Source organism: Cinclus cinclus, chromosome 11 (genome assembly GCF_963662255.1).
Source record: "Cinclus cinclus chromosome 11, bCinCin1.1, whole genome shotgun sequence".
Classification (NCBI taxonomy): Eukaryota; Metazoa; Chordata; class Aves; order Passeriformes; family Cinclidae; genus Cinclus; species Cinclus cinclus.
In genome coordinates this window covers 23,120,089-23,142,228 of record NC_085056.1, presented here as the reverse complement: position 1 = coordinate 23,142,228, position 22,140 = coordinate 23,120,089, and the positions used below count along the sequence as shown (strand labels likewise).

General features: G+C 47.8%; 1 protein-coding gene across 1 annotated transcript in view; it reads left to right on the top strand.

The window, feature by feature from the left end:
- The first annotated feature begins 1,919 nt into the window (after positions 1-1,919).
- Positions 1,920-22,140, top strand: part of LOC134048169 (hydrocephalus-inducing protein homolog) — a 74,809-nt gene continuing 54,588 nt past the window's right edge. Inside the window, exons 1-10 of the mRNA XM_062499769.1 lie at positions 1,920-2,217; positions 3,083-3,105; positions 5,270-5,389; positions 7,367-7,486; positions 9,860-9,994; positions 11,388-11,587; positions 14,712-14,842; positions 16,173-16,368; positions 20,135-20,327; positions 21,407-21,506. Of these exons, the coding sequence (XP_062355753.1) occupies positions 1,920-2,217; positions 3,083-3,105; positions 5,270-5,389; positions 7,367-7,486; positions 9,860-9,994; positions 11,388-11,587; positions 14,712-14,842; positions 16,173-16,368; positions 20,135-20,327; positions 21,407-21,506 (1,516 nt within the window). The remainder of the gene's footprint in view (positions 2,218-3,082; positions 3,106-5,269; positions 5,390-7,366; positions 7,487-9,859; positions 9,995-11,387; positions 11,588-14,711; positions 14,843-16,172; positions 16,369-20,134; positions 20,328-21,406; positions 21,507-22,140) is intronic.

Sequence of the window (22,140 nt, the reverse complement as noted above, 5' to 3'; positions counted from 1 at the left end):
TTTTCCTAGTATCTTTTTTCTGTATTTTCCCAAACATAGTCTTACAATTTCATTTCAGGCAGCACATCTGACAACTGGCACATAAGTTTAATGAAGGCCAAGAGAAATGGGGAGAAAGGACATAAAAACCTGTGAACTAATGACCAGCTATGCCATCCTGAGACACCTCATGACCACCTTCTTTTTTTCCTCTGCTTGGCCTGAGCGCAGCTGTAGCTATTTGATATACAAATTTAACTATTTAGATAGCAGAAACAGAATCAAATCTTATCTCTTTTGCTTTGACCCTTGAGGGCATATGTTTTGATTCTGCATTATTAAACCTGCCTTATTCCCAAACTGAAAAGTCCTACTCAATCACAGTTCATCTACCGTCACTCAAGTAAAATCTCGCTCCCTGTGTCCTCTCCTAGTTCTAACTCATAACTAGGTTTTAAACAACTACTTTGTTAATAAAAATCATTCATTTAGCACCTTAATTATCTCACTGAGTAAAGGGAATAGTTCAAATTCTAACCTCTGCCATCAATTTACAGCTCAGATTCTTAAGGAAGCATCCTGAAAGAGATGATGCCTATTACTCTGCTCGAGTATGTGTTGAATAGAAACTGTGCACTTAAAAGCTACTTACACCACTGAAGTATAAAAAGAACTGTATTTTCTTACAGATACAGGCTTTGAAATTCCAGATAAATTTGTGGTTGGGTATGCTCTTGACTATAATGAATAATAAGAATAATGAATATAATGAATAGTATATGACTATAATGAATACTTCAGAGATCTAAATGGAAGTACATGCACATTCCTCCACTGCCAGGCGCCAGGTACCTACCTACCACAGGTACCCAGGGAGAATATTTGCTTCTACTCAGAGCTTTTCAACAATTAAAAACCCTTCAATCCCAGCTAGAAACTTCCACTGAAAGAGCAAAACCACTTTTAAAGTGACGAGTTGGTAATGCAATGTAGGTGCATAAGAAATGTTTGTGCTTCACCTTTTTCTAATTCTACTGCACAAGTCTCATGGCTCAGCTATTCTGCAGGACATTCGGAGCGCCCAGGGTGTTGAGCAGCATACAGTCTGCAGCCCCATCTGAAAATAAAATAACTTGTAATGTGACTTTAACTGGATGTTTGTCTGTCTTAGTTCAATCCCATGTTGCTCTTCTGTCACCAGTCTTTAAAGCAGCCACGCAGGAGCTCCGTGTGAAGGTTTTCTGTACACTGAGGGATAACACGGCTGTAAGATCCTTCTTCCCTTGTTCCATTGCAGCTTCCTTAGGCTGCACAGAGTAGCAGACCCGGAAACATCCTAAATTAATAGGCTTGATGGGTTTTCTTCCCCCTCCTTTGTTTTCAAAAGTACTTCTAAAATTCTGGGGAACTTGGAAAGTGTTTCACTTCAAGGTCTTTTTACTAAGACAAACCACTTCTGAAGACACAAACGATCTGTGCTATTGCTCAACAGCATGAAGGAGTATGCAGTAATTTAACAAACCTAAGTTCTTTAAAATAGATAAACCTATGTATTACAGATAAACTTGGAAAGACTATTAAAACCGCAAGTTTACTGCAAGTAGGAAACTTGGAACCATTATGGTTCCAGCGCGTTTTAACTGCAATGCTGGTAATACAACTGAAAATCAGTCTTGCATTTCATTCGAAGATAGAGGTTGATAAATATTGTACTTTTTGGTTTTTCTTTTAGCACATCTTTATTCTGAAAGACAATGACAAAGAGAAATAAATACAGGATGTGGTAATGCCAGTCTTCTGGAGCACCAATTCCTGGCTGCTGATTAGGTGCTGAACCATGACACCAGGAAATTACTTCTGCTGCTTGTGTGTCCCTAAGAAGAACGGGAAGCTGCACGCTAGTGCCCAGGACCTGCAGCTCGCTGACTGGCACTTGCACGATGCGCCGAACACAAACTGTTGAGACCCTGGGTTTTCCCGTTCTGACGGGCGGCGCGGAGCTGGGTGCGAGGCTCTGGCGGTACCGAGCGCTGCCGCCGTGCCCGTCACGTTCCGGGCCCCGGAGCGGATCGCTCCCGCTCGGCCCGGGGACCGAGGGGCACCAAGGCTGGAACAGGCGGGGACCGAGCGGGGATCGAGGGGGGGAACGAGACGGGACCGAAGGAGGGAGCGAGGCCCGGCCGGCTCCGCCGCCCCCGGGCCGGCCCCGCCCCGCCTGTCGGGTGCCGCGGTTGCCCGGTAACCGCGAACGCGGCCCCTGCGTCTGCGGCGGCTTTGTGGCCTCAGCACCCGCTGAACGCGCTCCTGGCCCGCTGGTCGCAGCCTGAGCGTGTGCGGGCGGCCACACTGCGCCAGTGGCCAAGTGAATTGTTCTCAGAGCTTTGGTCTCTGAGGGCGAGAACTGAACTCGCAGAGCTTTGCTCGGGCCCTGCGAGCCGATGCTGAATTAGGTTTGAAGGTAAAGGTTGACTAAAGTTGCACTTTTTGGTTTTGTCACATCTGTGCTCTGAAAGAGAATGCCGAAGGGAAATACAGGATGTGATAATGCCAGTCTTCGGGTGCAGCAGTTCAGTGGCATGTACTGAACAGGGGCTGAGTGGATGAACAACATATGGTCTACTGATTGGGCTTTTTTTCACTGAAGACATGCAACTTTTCCGAAGTATACTAGTCCATACATTGGTTTCCCTATAGTGACTACTTACACTGCCTAAAGGTGAACGAGTTCTGTTCAAGTTTCAGTGAGTTGTTACCATCTGGTTACTAAAATTATTAGGGAGACACTCCTGAATTAAGGAGTAAATGAGACCATATGCCAAAGTAAAGAATCTGCATTTCATGGAAATGGGAGGAAGAGAGAGAGAAAAACAAGTAGAAAAAGGGAGGGAGGGTGAAAGGCGTTTGGGAAGGGGGGGGACAAAGAGTGTCAGAGACGATTAAGTAGAAAATATCACCATACCTCCCTGGGGTGGGGCAAGTTTGACTCTTGTCTCTTGGTACTTTTGAATAATATAGAATCTTTAGCACCAGTACATCCTTCGAGTCTGCCATGAACTGGGCTCTGGATTTTCAGATCTGTTGTGTTACTTTGCATCTCATGCAGTCATCTGGTGCAAGGCCTCAGGCGTGGGTCTGGGGGCACTTTGGTGGGCTATGACACCCCCTCAGCTGCCCCCGTGGGAACGTCCTCTGGATGTGGTCTCGTGGGAGTGGGGAGTTTTAGAGCTAAGCCAGTTTGTGTGATGGAGGATGGGTGTCCACTGCCTATTGCCAGAGGTTACACCACACCCAAAATTTCCTCCTCCTTCTCCCTCTCTTGACGGGAGGTTTGTGTGCAAACCTGGCCTCAGCAGAGGAGCCTGTGGCTATGACTTCCCCACCCTGAACCCAGACAGAGCTGATTTTCTGGACAGCTGCTGCGTTTGGCTTTGTTGTGGATACATTTTTCTCCCTCAGCCTTGTTTACTTCTCCCCAGACATGAGATAATAGGACAATAGTGTTGCCTGTACCTTGTCTCAAGTTCCTTTAGGCAGCTTAGCTCACAGTCCAAAGTTCCAGCCAGGAGGCATTTTCAGCGAGGGGTGAGCTTCAGTGGTCACAGCTTCTTCATACAGTTTTGTCACAATGGGCAAAAAGTCCTTTAAAACAATATTTAAGCCATTCGGCATAGCATTCCAGTCTCTCACAAGTCCTGTGAGGAGCAGCTGAGAGAGCAGGGGTTGTTTAGCCTAAAGAAGAGGAGGTCCACTCTACCTATTTTAAAGTAGTATTTTAGCTACAGCTTTGTCTCTTTTAACTATTATTAATTTTCAGATTTTTAGCTCTGCTTTTCAGTATGATCCATCTTTGCATTGCAGAACATAGCCATATATTTAAAGTCCAACTAGAGGCCTAACAATACTAGCTACTTACTTCAGACAAGCACTTAGCTACTTTCAAATAATATAAAATTTTTAGCACCAGTATCCTTTGAGTCTGCCATGAATTGGGTTCTGGGTTTTCAGAGTTCCATTGTTGCTCCTTCCAGTTTTGTTGAGGCATTATCGTTCATCTGCGACATCCTGCCTCCACAATGGCTTCTGCATCCCCGAAAAAGACATCGACACCTCGTCTTTTGTCCAGGGAAAGACTGAAGTCTATTACTGTAAGTACCCACTGGGGCTGTGTTGAGGCTGGAAACCCCCCTCGTGTCCCTCCTCTCCCTGCCCTGCCTGTTGTGCAGCAGCACTGTGAAGCTGCAGAACCCCTCCCCACCTCTCTGTGCCGTGTTCCTGTGGCTGGGGGCTGTCCTGGTGCAGTAGGGAACATCGTGTGTTTCTTCAGGAACAGTCCAGTGTCTTGCCTGGCTGTGCCACCGCAGCCAAGTTAAGCCAGGTTCAGCCAATGTAAAGCTGAAGCCCTGAGCATGTGCTTCTTTCCCTTTCCATTTCCCACGGTGATTCCTTCTGTCAGGCTGGACACTCACCTGTGCTGCTCTGACCAACCTGCTCCTGGGCATGTGAGGATGGGGGGGGGGAAGCTCAAACTCTGCCCAAAGCCTTGAGAGACACAGCTGGTCCCAGCTAGGGGAGCTTCCACACCAGCTGCTCTGTCTCATCTCCTGTGTGGGGCACAGATCCAGCCCTGCAGACAGCAGAGGAGGAGTCAGGGCCACAGAGGTCTCATGGCTGGCTGGAGCTCACTTGACTGAAGATGCCCCAGTGCTGAGGTTCTGTCAAGGAGATCCCTTTGGTTTCTTCTGTGGAGGCATCTGTGAGCCCAGACAGAGAACACAAATGCTAATTAACAGAGAGAACTAAAACTTGGACACACTCCTGTGCACCTCACTCTTGGTACAACTTGGCTTTCTTGTGTCTCTTGGACTCACCCAGCAGTGTTCTCTCCACGCTGTGAGTTTTGACTGTTGTGCAGGGATGGAGTTAGGGGAGTTCTGAGAGCTCCTCCCAACTCTCTGAAAAGGTCACTGCCTCAGTCCAATGACAGAAAAGAGGAAACAGATGCCCAAAGAGCAGAAATCCCCAAACATGTCACATCTAATCACAGAGAAGCTAATGGCACAGAGCCATGTGTTTGGAGCATGTGCATTATGAATTTACTGATGCTAAGTATTTCAGCAGGTAACTTCCAGGGCTTCCAGAACTATCCTAGATGATGGGGTCACAAATTATTCACCGGTGCCACTTGTTCAAGGAAAGCCTTTCTGAACAAGTGCATCTCTGAGGTTCTAGCTAACTTTTTTCTTTTTTTTTTTCTTTTTCTTTTTTTTTTTTTTTTTTTTTTGCCTTTCAGCTGCTTCCTTCTAAGTTCCTGAAGGAGAAGTTTCTCAATGTGAAGGAGGTGGCCAGCACTGGGGCGAGTTTTCTGCCCAAAATTGGCCCATTTCGACACATGAGTGAGACTTGTCAAAAGGTAGCCTTTTCCTGCTCTTTTCTATTCTGTTTGATGCAAAGTTGGAAGAGGGCGTGTGCTTGTGACAGGCTTGTCTCCAGCAAAATACTTCAGTGTCCAGGTCCTGTTGTCATTGCCAACTGCTGGTAGTGGTGGACTTGGAGTCCTGATCTGCACCAAGCCAACACAAATAACCTCTGCTGAAGCTGCTGGGGTTTGCTTGAGTGTAGCTGCCATTGCTAAAACAAGGGGGGAAAGGCTGGGGACACAAAGACACAAAATTGCCATTTGCCATTCTCCTGCTGAAATAGCCACCTCTTGCTTTGGTGTGGTCACCATCAAATGCTTGGGGTCATAGGATTCCCTCCAGAGTGGCAGTGTTGGCCTTTGAAGGCCGAGGACCTGCAGTAATTCCTTCAGATTTAACAAAACTTAATGTGTTAATGTTTTGGGTTGGAACAATGTGTTGGGACCCGGATGGGGTGTTTGATTTTGCAGGCTGCCAGATGTACAGGGGACTCCCCCTGGGCAGAGGCAATGGATGTGCTTTATCTGGATCAGTGCCTACATAGAGAGGTGTGTTTAAAGCTGCCTTTCTTGCAGGACTGGCTCAGTATAAAGCACTGTGCAAACAGGTAGGTGACCGAGGTGGGCTGTTGAGCAGGAAATTGGCAGCAAGAGACATGTAATACATGGGTTAAGGATTGCCCTGGAGAAGGGCCTTAGGAACACCTCAGAGAGGGGCACAACTAAGGGACAAGTGTGCTGCAGCCATTCCCTTCAGCAGATTGTGTCTCCTGTGAAGGCACACAGGAGACCTGCTTGTGTCTCTGCACTGACAGCAGTGTGGCTGGAGAAGGCAGACAAAGCAGGGGAGAGTTTTCTCAAAGCAATGTCTGCTCCAGAAGCATTTGCTGCTGTTGTGGCATTCCAGATGTGCCACAATGGTATTAAATAAGATAGCAATAATAGATTACAAGAAACCACTTCTACTCTTACCCAAGTTGCTTAGAAAAGAACTGAACCTTATTTCTCATTCAGCATTCACCTAATTTGTCTTTTTCCCAACTTCTGTGTTACTTTATTTTTGCCTTTACCTCTGTTAGAAATGTACTAACTCTTCAATTAAAAGGGAACAAAAGCATAGAAGCAAAAGAAAACTGTTTATTAGTAATGATTCAGCTGAGCCAGGTGTGTCTCCCTCTCCCCTGAGACAAACACACCTTCAAGGAAAATGGCAATCTTTCTGTACCCTTTATACCCAGCTGAGGCAGTCCCTGTCTCCTTTGCCAATGGATGGATACTGGGGAATTCACATTCTCTCCCGACTGCCAGCTTTTCTGTCCCCTCCCCTCTCATCCTACTTCCTTTTGGTCAGGTCTTCAAGCCCGTCCCTCTCCCAGCTCACCGCAACACCCAACAAACCAACCTGAACAAACAATCAAAACAACACAGAAAACCAAAATTTTTCATTCTTGAACTCAATAACCTTTTTGCTTCAGCAAAATTTCACTTCATCTCTCACATCTCCTCTGGTACTGTTCTGTTCTTAATGATGTCTGAGTTCTAGATCAAAAAAGATAGTTGCAGTTGTGTGGGCCTTGGTTTCCCTGTCTTAGAGTAAAGGACATCCCAAAATTGTTTCCCATGGAGCCTGATCTAAATTCCTGGGTTTTACTGACTCCATGAGTGCTCAGTCAGTGCCCCAGACCTGTGTGATCACATGGGCACAGAGCTGTGCGTAAGGTAAGTGCTGCCTGGCATTCTGGAGAGGAAACCTGGAGAAATACATGCCAAAATAGCAGCTTGGCTTGAACCTGCTCTGTGTGGCCCAGCAGCTCTTGATCAGTTCAGAGTGGAGGTGATGAGCTACTGTTTCCCCAATGTGTCCTGGGCACACCCAGAGTGTGTTCTTCAGTGGGGATCAGTGTAAAATTCTCCTTCATGAACCTTCCTCCCAGCAGCTGAACCTCTCCCTGCTCTCTCTTGCCTCTCCAGTTGTTGCCAGTTGCCCCGAAAGAGACCTTTATTCAGGTTTCCCCACCAGAGATGGTATTTCAGAACTCCGTCGCTCATGAGGTCTCGGAAATGGTACTGTCTCTCACAAACAAGGACAAGGTAAGTGCTGGGATGTGGAGCTTTAACACTGTGCTGAAAGAGGAGAGTGGTGTAATTCCCACAGTGTACAGCAGAGTGAGTTGTCTGCTGCAGCACATCCAGAAGAAAATGTCTCAACACCTTTGTTCTGCAAGATGGTGGGAATCTTCCTGGGGAATTTTGGCATACTTTGATGGTTGATTGTTGCAGTGGGCGATGGCGAAGTGCTGCAACTTTCTGAAAGCATCTCCAGTAGTGGAATAGAGTCACTTCAGTGGCACAGGCTTATTCATGGGGGAAGAATCACACCTGCTGGATAACTCATGCAACAGACAAAGGAGAGACAGGAAGCGTCTTTGTGCAGGGTTCCACAAGGCAGATTTATTCCAGCACAGGTGAAGGGCTCAGGGGCTAAGGCAGTGAAACATCCAGGTTTAAATATGGGGAATGAGGGGGCAGAGCAGAACATCAGGGCCAGTGGGCTGAGGGCTCAGGGGTGGTACAAAGGTGGGGCAAAGGGTGATAGTCAATAGGGTAAAAGGGGGTGGGACATTGCAGCAAAATGGGGCCAATGGGTAAGCAGGGAAGGGAGAACATTCCAGGGAGCATATGAGGGGAGGGGAAAAGAGGTGGAGAAGGCCAGTGGGCCAGCCAGGGAAATACAACTGGGATGCATTAACATAAAACTGCAAAGGACTGTGGGGAGAAGTTGTTCTTCATGCTCTAATGTCCTTCTCACAACTTAGGTCCTTTCTCTCCAGAACATGGAAATTGCTGACTCTTGGGCAGGCTCCAGGGCCTCCACAGTTGATGATATCTATCCCTAAGGAGTGTCCTCTTGAAAGCTCTGGACTGATAGGGATATTGAGAACTGTACAATTTTTACCTGCTCTCATGCTTCACCTTGAGTGTATGCCACATCCTGTGTCTCCTTGGCTAATCTGGGTTCCTAGGAGGACTCTCTGCCTCTGTCAGCCTGTTTGGCTTCCTTTGTGCAGCTCACAGTCAAAGCTAAGAGGCTGAGTCTTCACTTTCTGATGGAATCACTTACCGTTAATGGCATTGGCACTGCAGGAAATGTGTTCTGAAACAGCCCTGGAATCAGACTGATGTAGCAGAGGCAGCAGGAGGCCTTTAGGTGCCACTTCAGGCTCCTGCTAAGCTTCATCCAGCTCTGCTCAGGTTTTCCAAAAACAACATGGTACTCTGCTTTTCCTTTGGAGAACCACAGCACATCCAAAGCCATGTGCTCCTGGAGGTTTTCATCTTCACCTGAAGAAATTGTGATTGTTTTGCAGTTTCCCAAGATAGTTGAGAGGGACAAAGCTGGAAAATGTCAGCAGTTGTGTTCCACTGTAAAGAGGACAACTGAAAAACCGAGACCATTTGAATTTCAGTAGTGGAAACATTTTCTTAAATGAGGCTTGTGCCAAGAGTGGTCCAGTGGGAAGACAGAAGAGAGTCAAAATCATCTGGGTTAGACTTTTTGAGAGCATGTTGGTGCTCAGAGGTTGATATCTGTGTGCTGGAAAATGCATGTTTGCTGTGTCTGTGTATCCCAAAGGGTAGAACCTGTCCTCCTGGCTGCAGGCAGGAATGCCCAGCAGCCCAGCCTGCCTGCACAGGCAGCAAGAACCCCCAGAGAGCCAAGATTGGCTTTTAATACTGGAACCACACTGTGAGTCAGTGCTCCTTCAGGCAGAAAATGCCTTTGAAGCCCATATCGATAGGGACAGCCTGTCCGTGTTTTTGTCACATTTGGCAAACTGATTGCTCTCATTGTCTTATGATTATTCCCTGCTGCTTTATTGCCCATTTAAATTCTCTTTGCCAGCTCCTTGTTTTAGGGATTGTCTTGCTGTGTTCCTTCTTTTGCTTTTCAGTTTGCTTCCATTCCCAATAAGGCCACAATGTTTGGTCTCCTCTCTTGCTGGTCTGCCTGCATGACCGTATCCCCAGAACTGCCTTACCCAAACCTGATCTGCTAGAAGGGAATTTCTTCCTTCCCTCAGGACAATGTGCTGTTTTGCTTTCCGGTAGCACATCCCCCCTCTGGAACACGACAGCATGGCTGTGTGCAGGCAGAAGCCAGCAGGTGTTTTTGCCTTGTTGAAGATGCAGATCACTTGGTTCAGGGGCTCTGTCCCCATCCTGCTGGTGCTGACCTGCTCAGCCCTTCCTTCCCACCAGACATTGCCCTACTGCCCCTGGCCAAAATGCTGCACCCAGACAGAAGGGGTTCAAGTTCACCCTTGTGAATTATGCGCCTGTACCTCCACAGCTGCAAGTGCTTTGGAAAAGGGGTCAGGGAAGGATGTCACCAGGGCATGGACAGGTCTCCTCTTGATCTGTTTCCACAAGTGGCAAAAACATCATTTTATGTCTTTCCTGCAGTTTCCTCGGCTGGTGCAGGTCTACATGGAGAGATCACCTTATTTCGAGCTGTTGTGCCCCAATGATGCATACCGCATCATCCCACCAGGCACATCTTCCCATGTGCGCATCCGCTTCACCCCTGACGAGACCAAGGTGAGACTGGAGGAGCCAAAACACAGAATTATCTCCAATGCCATTGTTTTCCCTGCACTCTGGGTACGGCCCACTCCATGCTGTGAGCTTGGCTCCAGGCTGGGGACAGGCAGCCTGCAGCCAGTCACACCTTGGCATGTGCTGTCAGGCACTGCAGCCAGGCCTGACGGGCTCTGCCTGCCCTCCTTGCACATTGCTGAGCATTCCCGAGGGAAGATGCACAGGGAGCAGTCTGAAAATAGCAGAGGGGTGTTGATAGATTTTCAGCCATCTCTAGGTACAGTGGAAAGGGTTTAATTAGATGGAAAATAGAAGAGGAACAAAGAGGTCAGAGAGCTTTCCTCCTTCCTGGCTGGCAACAGCTTCCCTGCCTCACCCTGGGCTGGAGCAAAGATGGTGCTTTTTCACACCCTCTGTTCTCCAGCCTTGCAGCTGTGCTGTCCCAGAGCACAAGTGACCATGACACAGCTGCAAGGCCAGGCCAGAGCATGTGCTATGCCTGTGAGCCCAGCCTGGCACAGGCACACTGAGCTCTAGGGGCCCTTAGTCAGCAGCAGGTTGCTGAGCTGCAGGGGACTTGGACACCTGCCTGAAAGAGCTCGTGTAGCACAGGTACAACCTGCAGGCAGACCTGTGACCCCAGAGCCTGTGGCGGTGACACTGCTGTGGCTGTGTCTTCATGCCTGTCACTGTGGTTGCTCTGTTAACTGGAACCCATTCCATGCCAAGCATGCTTTTGTGTGGAGGTTTGAATACCAGTGCTGAGGCCCTGGCAAGTCTGATCTCAGCGCTGTGATCTGGAGGCTTGTTCATGCAGAAGGGTTTAGGACATGGCATGGAAGGGAGGAGGGAAACAAAGACAGGCTCTTTCCAACAGCATCCTGCTGCCTCTTAACACTGTTCTTCTCCTGACTTGGTTGGAGAGGCAAAGTTAGAGTGCAGTTCTAAGCCAAGTGATGTTTCTACACCAGGCCGGAGGTGCAGGAGTTCTTTGGATACAGCTGTTTTCTCATCTTCCTTTTGCTGCTTAGAGTCAGTTTAACACTTTATCCTACTCTCAAATAGCGGGAATAGAAACCTAAAGAGGAATGTCCTGTGTTCCCTAGCTCCGTGTTCCTTAGAATGGATTTAGAAATTATTTAACATCATTAAAATTTAGAATAAAAATTATGGTAGCCTAGGGCAGTTCTCTGTATGACCCAAGTGACACAAGAGATAGGTTTTGCAAAGTGCACTGGTGCCTTTAAAATGTGACAGTTTAGTACAACTTAGTGTTCATTTTGTAGTGGAATAGGTAAATTGATGCCCTTGAAGGATTATAGGAAATGTTTTTTTTTTCTGCCATGGGGATGGCACTAAATGCCCTGTGCTAAGACAGTTTCTTTTCCTGCAGGATTATTCCCATGAGCTCTTCTGCATCACTGGAACAGAAAGAATAGTTGTGCCAATTCGGGCCATTGCTGCCCGAGCAATCCTGGACTTCCCTGACCAGCTGGACTTCTCAGAGTGCCCAGTCAAGTACAGCAGCCAGAAGGCTCTGCTGGTTCGCAATGTTGGTAACGTGGAAGCTCATTACCAGCTGAGCACCCAGAGGTGAGGCAGCTCATCTGTCCTTGTGCAAAACACCTGTGGGTGATAACAGAGCTGGTAAAGAGCAACAAAAGAACCAGAGCATGGGAGCTGCTGCCCTGCAGCCCTGGCTGGAAATGGGCAGGATGTGTGGGGTTTGCTGGTGCTTCTCATGTTTTAAGCAGGATGCAGCCTTTGAGATTTCTGTGTCCCAGATTTTCTGGAGGCTGCTGGAACCCTCCTGGGCACAAGCAGCTTCTGAAATGGTTACTCAGCACTGTCAGCCAAACAGACCCGTTCTCTGGGAGACCACAGGCACGTGGCTTTCCTGTGGTCCCTGTATCAAGTGCCCAACATGAGCTGTGTTGCAGGCAGCCAGTGCAGGTCCTGTCACTAAAAGCTGATCTGATTTCCCGTGTCAGCTGAGGGCATCAGTCACCTCTTTTGTTCTATGACAAACCTTTGAAAGCCAGTTTAAAATTTCAAACAGATGATTTCAATCTCTGAATAAGGTCATGCCCCCTTTCATTGAGATTTCTTTTTAAACACTCTGAAGTTTCTGTGTTTCTGCTGCTTTTTCATTTTGGTTTGTGTTAAATGTTTGCCCAAAGATCCTGAATTCTTTATTGGGAACTTTAATAAAGGGTGAGCTCCTCTCATGCCTATCAGTATACCACATGCCCATAGGAACATGCACAGGTGTATAGGAAATAGGAGATATTTAGTGAATATGTGAAAAGCAATTGGACTGATTCAGAACATAAAATTAGAGAATGACTTTTGCTGGAGGGGACCTCTGGAAATCATCTGAGCAGAAACACTGTTCAAAGCAAGACGGGTGTCTGGGGATTGCAAGGTTCCATTGGGAGATCTGAACCTGTCTTTAGATGCCATACAAGAAAACAAGCATACAAATGGACCTAGTTAAAAAGCAGAAGAAAACGACCTATTGAAACTCCCTCCCTACCTTCTCTTTTCTGCCTGTTGGGTGCAGTAGTGATTCATTGAAAGGGTAGATCTAACAGGATAAGACTATATTAAGGAGCAGCTCACAGTTAGCAGATAAAAGCCAAAAATTTAGCCTGTCAGCCCCATCTATTGCTAGTGGTTTTCATCTGGTTGTTAGAGTGTTAGGATGTCGTCTTCACAGCTCTTCTATCTGTGGGCTCAGGGAACAGGCTCAGTTTAGTGATGTTGGCTGAAATTCAGATGAGTTAAGTTTAACTGCAGAGCTTGTGTCCTTGGGTCTTGGGGAGCCAGGTCTATGTGAGAGATGACTGCTGCAGCACTAACAGGGGAGTCTGCTGGGTACAGCCTGGGGTGGGATGTAGGAGATGCAGGGGCTGATTTGCACTCAGTTTTTCACTCCTGACAACTGAGTCCTGAACTTGGCTGGATCCTCTTCTCCTGATAATTTGAAAATAAGAAGATCCCCTCCTTCTCAGGCAACCCTTGAAGTCACCCCCAGGATTGTTATTCCCATCCTGCCATCTGAAGGCATGTAACATGGGGCAGGACTGGGTTGGAATGGAATGGAATGGAATGGAATGGAATGGAATGGAATGGAATGGAATGGAATGGAATGGAATGGAATGGAGGGCTGAAGAGTGGCCAGGGATTCCCTTAACTGGCAGCTTCTCTGTTCTGGCAAAATTTCTGGCAAAAGAATATATCCTGTGCCTTGCCCACACCAAGCTCCAGCAGAGACCTGCAGCAGTCCTGGCATCACTCCTGGGGCAGATGCAGGAGCACGTACAGTAATCCAGCTCTGGGGCTGGTGGGGTCTTGTCTTCCCTCCCCTCTTTCCAAAGTCTCTCGTCCAGCACATGAACAGTGCTGGCCCAAGGCTTCTCCCTCAGCCAGTAGTGATGTTCTCACTGGTGGTAATGGGAACAGCTCAGGCCCATAACTGCAGCAAGAGGTCCTTAATAAGCACAACCTCAAGCAAGTTCATCAGCTGTCACTGCTCACATGAATAAACTTCAGCTTGCCAGATGTTCTCCTTATTTTTGCATGCGATGCATGCATCACCAAACTCCCCAGAATTAAATGACAGATTGACCACCAACAAATCACCGAGGACAGGAACTTTTGTTTCCTCGGTGGGACTGCAGAAGAGCACAAAGCCCAATAGCTGCTGGGCAGAAGCAGATTTCACCTGAGCTGTCCCTGAGCATCAAAGTACGGAGCCTTGTGTTTGTCAGGCAAGAGCGTTTGACCTGGTGACCAATCCTAATTGCTCCTGTTAAATCCAAAGTGCACCAACACATCTGCATAATTATTTCCAACACATTGCACAGAGTTTGTCTGGTGGGCCAAGCAAACAGTTACCAGCCTGGATGACAACCCAGAGTCCCAGACTGCATTGCTGGTAAATACACAGAAACCTCCTGTTCTGCTTCCTGATGTGCTCCTGTAACACTGCTGCATTTAGCTGTGATTGGATCCTTCACACTGTAAATGGCATCCTCCTTTTGGGTCTTGTTTCCATGTCACTGTATTGCTCTAATCTGCATTTGCACTTTTTCAGAGTTTTGATTGCTCCTTTTCCTAGAGCAACTTTCATTGAAATGATGATAAAATGTGCTCTTTTTAGGCTAAATCGGGATGTTATCAAGGTAAAATAAACCAAAGAATCACACTGCAAATTCAACAGAAACTATTCCTTGCTCTTCAAGGAAAAGTTTCTTCTCCCTGTCTGATTCCTAGGCTGTAATCTCACAGGACAGGTAATGCCCTAACATTTGCATCTCTTGAAATGAGGTTTATAGGCAGCAGGAAAAGGGAAATTCCTGAGGCAGTCGGTGTCAAGTTGTGCATGCAAATAGCTCTTAAACTTCTCTGTGCTTTTCACAAACCATTCTCTGATGGGATTGCTGGCAGTCAGACCCTTGATTCTCATTGCAGAGGGCTGGATGCAGAGTAACGGGGACATGAGGTCATTTTATCCCACAGGATCTTCTGAGGGCTGGATCTCCTCAGAAGTGGGTCAGTAGCTGTTCCTGATCCTGTCTGTTCTGTCTGTCTTCTGTTGACTGTGATCTGTTTGCTCCCTGCTTGCCCAAGTGAGCTGAAGTGACCTGCACTGCAGAAGGAGTATCATCCCCAGATGTGGCCCTGAGTCCTGATCTCTGTCTTTGTGTTGCAGTCCTTTCTGCGTGGTTCCAGACAGGGGAACTCTGGCCGCTGGTGACACCATGCAGGTGACAGTGGGATTTCACCCGCTGACGGTCGGTGACCATTCCGGGTCCCTGGTAGTGTGCTGCAACACAGGTGAGTGCTGGGCACTGCATGGGGCACAGGACAGTTCTCCACCATCACTCCCTGTTGTCCCATCCCCCTCGATTCCCTCTAGGTGTACCACCACCCCTGTTACAGCTTTACCCCAAAGAAATCTTGAGAACTCATTGGTGTTTAGGGGGTTGATAAAGTGGATCCCCTCTAACAGGGCTGGGATTTTTGGAATCCTGTTTTGCTGGGAGTTGCTGAGTAGAGGAAGGAGGAATCCTGATTCTCCACTATTGTGTGGCTATGCCTGGGTGCAGTTAAATTATTTTATTGTTGGGCAGTGCTGTATGTGAGGCGTGAGGTCTCCAGCACAGTCTCTCCAATGCAATGTATTTCTTGCACACCTCTGTCCTGTATGCTGCTTCTCCATTGGCTTGTTACAGACTCTTTTTCTATGTTGCCCTCTACCCATATATTTAGTTTCTGTCTAATAATGTTTCCAGGCTCTCGAGTTCCTGTTTGGTGATAAATCAAGACAAATTTTTTTCTTTATCCCCTTTTCCCAGGCAATTCATGCTGTTGCAAACCTCTCATATTTATCTCCCATTTGATTTCTTGACTAATAAATCCTATTCAGTCTTCATATAGAAGCTGCTCTGTACTTCCTAATCTTTTTTTTTTGTCTCCTTTTTATTTAATTTGAAATGCTCCAGCTTGGTTTTTGAGATCAGAACAACATTAGATATTTCAAGACTGATGTGGCTGTGGGTTTGGACAGGGAGATGATGATAATGATGATTTCCATGGTGTTCACTTTGTAGAGGTTTGTCATCTTGCAGAGCCAGGCTGGTTGTGTTTCCTCACCTGTGTCCCCTCCTGCTGTGGGCTGTCACTTCACTGGTTCCTCTAGGCCTCCTTTTTCTGCCCACATGCCCCCAGGCATATTTGCTTGTCAGCAACAAGGGGTCCAAGGGATCAGGAGAGACAGGAGTCTCGTGGGATGCCCAGGGGAGACCCTGGGCAAGGCCAGACTGAACAGGGCTCCTCAGCGTCACCTGGAGGGCTTTGATGCAGAAATCCTGGTGATCTGAGTGGGTCACCTGAGCACATCTGCCCAATCTTACTGTACATACTGTCACCTTGGGGCCAAACCTCTACTAACACAGTGAGAAATAAGGTGTTTAAGGTACCCAGAACATCCTCATGCTGTACACGCAGAGCTGTCAGGATGTGATAAATGTACTGATCCATCCATTTTAACTCATTCAGCTAAAAACTGTGACACTTCCTTGTGCAGCCTGTGGTTTGCTCAGCTCCTTGTGCTTCCATCAGCAACTGAGCTGAGCAAAGACTCCTCTTTGCTTTGTTCCAGGTGAAAAAGGTATCTGCACAAACCTTCACGGAGAAGCTGTAGATGTCAACATTGGGTTGAGCACCAATTCCATGGAGGTTGAGAAGACTTTAATCACCACATCAAGCTACACAACCGTGTTCATCGAAAACAGGAGTAACATCACAGCCCGCTTCCAGTGGAAGACTTTTCCTACTGAGGAAGATGAGAATGAAGAGAAGAGAAGGTTGGTTTGAAAGATGCGTTTCAGAGAGATACATGGGCCAAGACTAAAACTAACGTATGGCCTCAGGGGGGTGTTGGTGCTTTTGAATGGTTTAGGCCAAGTAAACCATCCCTGGCATTAGGATGTGTGTCTTGGGCTTCAGGAGCTCAGCACTCAGCATTCCATTTCCATTTATACTCCAGCTAAGGATATCATTTTGGGAAGGGAAGGTTGATTGCAGTGACTGGATTTCCTGAAGTTCTGATTGGGCTTTTGACTCTAATCTTCTTCCCACATGATTTGGCAACATCCTTAAACATTTCCTGAGTTGCCAGCCCCTCTTTCCAAAGGTGATACACCTACTTCCCCCCCCCCCCCCCCCCCCCCTTAGTTCCTTCAAAAGTTCCTTGCCCATCCAGGCTGGTTGTGTTCCCTGTCAGCTCATCTTTCAGCACACAGGGACAGTCTGTTCCTGTGCCTCCAAGACTTCTTTCTTGAAGTATGTCTATCCTTCCTGGACCCCTTTGCTTTTAAGGGCTGTTTCCCAAGGTACTCTCCAAACCCGTCTCTTGAACAGGCTGAAGTCTGCCCTCCAGAAGTCCAGAGTGGAAGTTTTGTTGATGCCTCTCCTTGTTTCACTGAATATTGAGAACTCTTTCACAGTCACTGTACACCAGACAGTGGTGAACAGATGAAGTTCATTAGTTCTTAGGGAATCTCCTGCTGATATCCAGTACCTGGGTCCCAGGGAGGCAGCAGACTTCCCTGTGGAATGGATCTGGTCAATACACAGGGCCCTCAGTTCCCCTTACAGGGGAGTCACCCACTACCACTACCCTTCTTTTCTTCTTAGTACTTGAGGCTGTGATCTGTCTGACAGACAAAGTGCAACTGGGACATTCTCCAGACAGAATTTTTTCTTTAATGTCATTTGCCTGACACTCTGGATGCAGGGCCTCATACCTATTCTGTCAGGGCACTGGGTAGGTGATAGGGGTCAGGATGGAATTTTATTACCTCTCCAATAGAGAGCCCTTTCCATTCCCCATTGTCTCCTAGGTCTCTTCCTTCTGCCTGATTGCAAGAAGGGCAAGGCTCCTCTGACTCCTGCTGAGCTTCTCTCAGGGTTGGAAGGGTGTAACTCCACCAGTTAATTTCTGTTTCACTCTCCCTAATGCTCCTCAGCCTTTGCACTTCCTCCTAAAGCTTTGCCTCCAGACAGAGCAGATCATTCACCTGCTGACACTGCACGCAGGTGTCTTTTGCACTATCCTCTGATATTAACACCAGGCTCAGACCCTCCCTACAGCCAGGGGCTGGACAGCTGAGTCCTTCTTGGGGGGTTCTGTTTGAGTTAGTACACTCTTGCTGGCAGCAGCAGCAATGGATTTTGATCATTTGTAAAACACTGCTGGGGAGGAAAAAAAGAAAACCAGAAAGAAGAAATAAAATTAAGGCAATCACCTCTCAACCAGCCAAACGCCACAACCCACTACACAAGAAGGGTTGATGGCTGCACTCTTTCTGCTCAGCTTGCTTGCGTGAACTGCAGTGCAGAAACTGAAACAGCACTGTGCAAACTGCCATGCCAGAATTGCCATATAAAAACCATCATGCCTGAACTGCCATGTCAAAAAACTGCCATGCCTAAACCTGCCATGCCCAAATTGCCATGGCAAGCCCCAGTTTTCTTCGAGCCAGGTCGCTTGCACTCCCCAGAGCCATTTTAAATCACTTGCAAAGGACCAGGAGATGGACCCTTCCCCACCTGAATGGCTGGCAAGAGGGTCCTTTAGTGCCCTGGGCTTCTTGGTTTTCCACTGTTCTCTCTCAACTTACACAGTGTCTGACTTCCATACAAGCTCTCTGTGTTAAAAGAAAATCCCATTACCTTCTCTGGCTACTTCCCTGGGCTGTTTATTTCCATTTTTTCCCACTTGCTTGCCTCAGCCTGGACCCCAGGTGATCCACATTTCCCTCTGAAGCAACTAGGTTTCCCCAAAGTGAACTTCGACCTGGTTTTGGTTTTGTGGGTTTTTTTCCAATTACATCTGTTTTCTTGCCAATTTGTGTTCTAGACTGTCACCAGGACATTTTATTCTTCCTTACTTCCAGTCTTGGGGATGGTTTTATCTCCAAGGCCACTGTACTTCTTGCATGAACTGAAGTGCAAAATTGAAAAAACACCACACAAACTGCTGTGCCAAAACTGCCATGTAAAAACTGCTGTGCCAAAACTGCCATGCCAAAAAACTGCCATGCCCAAAACTGCCTTGGCAGAACTGTTGTGCCAGAACTGCCATGTCCAAATTGCCAAGCTCCAGTTTCCTTTGGCTCAGGTTGCTCACACTCCCCAGAGTAATTTAAAATTGCCTCCAAAGCACCAGGAGATGGACCCTCACCCACTTGAATGGCTGGCAAGAGGATCCTTTAGTGCCCTGGACTTCTTGGTTTTCCACTGTTCTCTATCTACTTAGACAGCATCTCACTTCCATACAAGCTCCCTGTGCTAAAAGAAAATCCTCTTACCTTCTCTGGCTACTTTCCTGGGCTGTTGATTTCCATTTTTTCTCATTTGGCTGCCTCAGCCTGAATGCCAGTTGATCCACTTTTCCCTCTGAAGCAACTAGGTTTCCCCAGGGTAAATTTCCAACTGGTTTTGGTTTTGTGGGTTTTTTTCCCAGTTACATCTGTCCACATGCTAGTTAAACTGTCACCAGGACATTTTCTCCTTCCTTCCTACCTTCCTTCCTTCCTTCCTTCCTTCCTTCCTTCCTTCCTTCCTTCCTTCCTTCCTTCCTTCCTTCCTTCCTTCCTTCCTTCCTTCCTTCCTTCCTTCCTTCCTTCCTTCCTTCCTTCCTTCCTTCCTTCCTTCCTTCCTTCCTTCCTTCCTTCCTTCCTTCCTTCCTTCCTTCCTTCCTTCCTTCCTTCCTTCCTTCCTTCCTTCCTTCCTTCTTTCCTTCCTTCCTTCCCTCCATCTTAGGGATGGTTTTATCTCCAAGACCACTGTCCTGCTGTCACAGAAGCTTCTGAGATCTCAGAGCAGAGAGGACTTGTTTATGAGAGGAGGTAGTGCAAGATCCTTTCCCTCTCAGGACATTCTACTACCATGTACTGGCATGGGACCCAAAAAGCTCTGGATCATGAAAAGGTCTCTCCAGGAGTTTGCTGTCTCCCTCCTGCACAACAAAGTCCCTCGCTCTCTCAGAGCCTCTCTTTTCATCCATATAAAACCTTGAATGTCACTGAAGGGGTGCGGCGTCTCAATTAATTGATTTCCTTTGGAAGTGCTCTGGGATGCTCTTGTGAAAGACAGAGTAGGGAACAGGCCAGGTCCAAAATGGAAGAAACAAAGAGTGATGCTGGTAACACGTAGCTGCAACCCAGAATTGTCTCCCCTTCCCAGGGAAGTCCTGCAGTGGACACTCCGTGATCTTTATCTGCCTCCCCCGAGCAGCTCAGGGGTAGGAAAAGCCAGTTGAGGTGCCTGGTGGATTCTCCCTCAGTTTTGGCAGAGGCTTTGAGACAGGAGGTTCTTCTGAGGAATGCTGGCTTTCCAAAACTCTCCTGAGCTTGCAAATGTGGAGTAAAACTACCTGCTGTGCCAGTGAACAAGTTATCCTCTCATTGATTTGGGACCCCCGTGGCTTGGGGTCAGTGCTTGCTGGGGAGCTGCTGCTGCTGCTGCTCCTCCCCAAGTGCTTTGCCCTTCTGCACTCACACTTCTGTCTACAAATATGTGGTTTATTAAATGATCTGCTGGTTTTGTCTCTCCCTGTGGCTGCAGGAAGTGCTATTTTCTGCGGCCATGGAACGAGCTGTGGCTGGAAAGCTTCATGGAGGATAAAAAAATAGAGCAGGAGAAGGGCTATTGTGAAGATAAAACTGCCCTCATGAGCCATATGGTCCAGGAGAAGATGGCAAAGGTGCAAGAAGACCCCATGCTGTTCTCTGATGACATTTTTTCCATTGAGCCAATGGTAAGTGATAGCTGAGAACCTAATTTTCCTCCTCTTTCTCCTCCTTCTCCTCCTCTTCCTCCTCCCACCCACCCTCCCCATCCTCCCGGATGCCGATGCACTCACTCAGCAGATCCTCAGGTGGATCCATGTGCTGGGAGGGAAAACATCAAGTCTCTGGTGCTGCTGCAGAGCTCGCTGCTAAAAGCAGTTCTGCCTTGCAGGCTCAAGGCAGGGCTGGGAGCCTTACAAAGCTGAGCTCTGCTGTCAGAGCTCCAGCTCCAGGGCACTCAGTGAGTGTCCTTGCACTGTCCACAGGGACCAGTTTGTGTAGGTAGGGGCTCCCCTGTATGGCAGAGGGTGTTGGAGCTCTGCCAGTTCCCATCTTGACCTGAAGCATGCAATGGTTTGCTGGAAAAAGGAGGCCAAATTCAGCCCAAGGTTAATCCTAGAAATGCCAATCCCTTCCTGCATCCATGACTTGCACTATTTCTGAGTCTCCCTTCCTGTGTCATCTGTGAGCCTGGACTCAAGGCTGGAAGGTCTAAATGGGCCTTTTGAGTTCTCTTGCACACAGGGACAGAAAGCCTTTCCTATTTGTGTAAGCAAACCCCCATGTCCTGCCATCAACCAGAGCCCTGATTCTGAGTATTGGTATTGTGAGAGATGATGAATGCCTGGTGCCTGCACAGTGCAAAATCCTTTCTCATCCTGGAGTAAACCCTAGAATAATCCCAACCTCCTCTTTCTTTCAAAACACATTAAACTACTATTTTTATTTCCAAGTAAGGGGATCATGGTCTCTTCTTGAGAAGAGCCACCAGTGCACAATGGCAGTTCCACACTGCTGTAGCTGACAGCAGCATGATGTGACCAAGAGCTTGTGTCAGAGCAGTAGGATTGTTGTGGAGAGTGGGAGCTGATCAGCTGAGCATTAAGAGCTTCCAGCACTGTGTTGAGCTGGGTTTGGAGTGTTTCCTTGGGCCCCTTGTGTTGTTCATTCATCATTGATGCTCTAAATAAAGGCTTAGAGGACTGAGGTTGAAAACAAGAAATGTGAAGTTGGAAGATTAACGTTTTGCTGTCTCTTTGTGCCTTAGGAGGGAGAAATTGGGCCGAACTGTTGCACCAAAATCAAGGTGACCTTTAAACCTGTAGAAGCACTGGAGTATCGAAGTGTGGCTTACTGCAACATCTCAGGTACAGCTCCTTTCCCCTGCTTGTCTCACCCACAGTGAAGCCATGGTGCAAGCCTGAGCCCGCTGGGCTCCCCTGTAACTGCTGGGAAGAGTCCCTGCTCAGCAAGGCAGAGCTGGCACATTCCCACTGTCCCTGCAGCTTCCAGGGAGTCTCTCGTGCAAGGCCAGGGCTCAGAACACCTGTGTCTGGATTACTGATCCCAGAACAAGCCAGGCAGTGCAGGGAGACGTTTTCATGCCATGACTTTGCCAGCATTTCCACAAAGGGCAAAGAGCTACAGAGCAGAACAGCTTTAGTGAACCAGCACTAGGCCCCTCTAGACCACTGACCTCCAGGATGGGTCCATTTGACATGGATCCATCATCAGGCAGTAGGAGCTGAGTTAGAAATGTGCTCCCTGCCCCTGGATCACATCCCACTGCCCAGACACCAGCAGACCAGAGGTGGCCGAGTCCTGCTGAGCCCAGGGTGTTTGTAGAAGGACCACCCTTGGCCAGCAGCTTCTTCTCTCCCTGTGTGGCAATTGTCGCCTTGCAGCTCTGTCTGTGGAAATAGAACAGAGTGCCGAGTGTCAGAAGTTGAGGACTTTGGCAACAAAGTTATGTGCTACTGGGCCAGGTAGTTTGGCAATTGC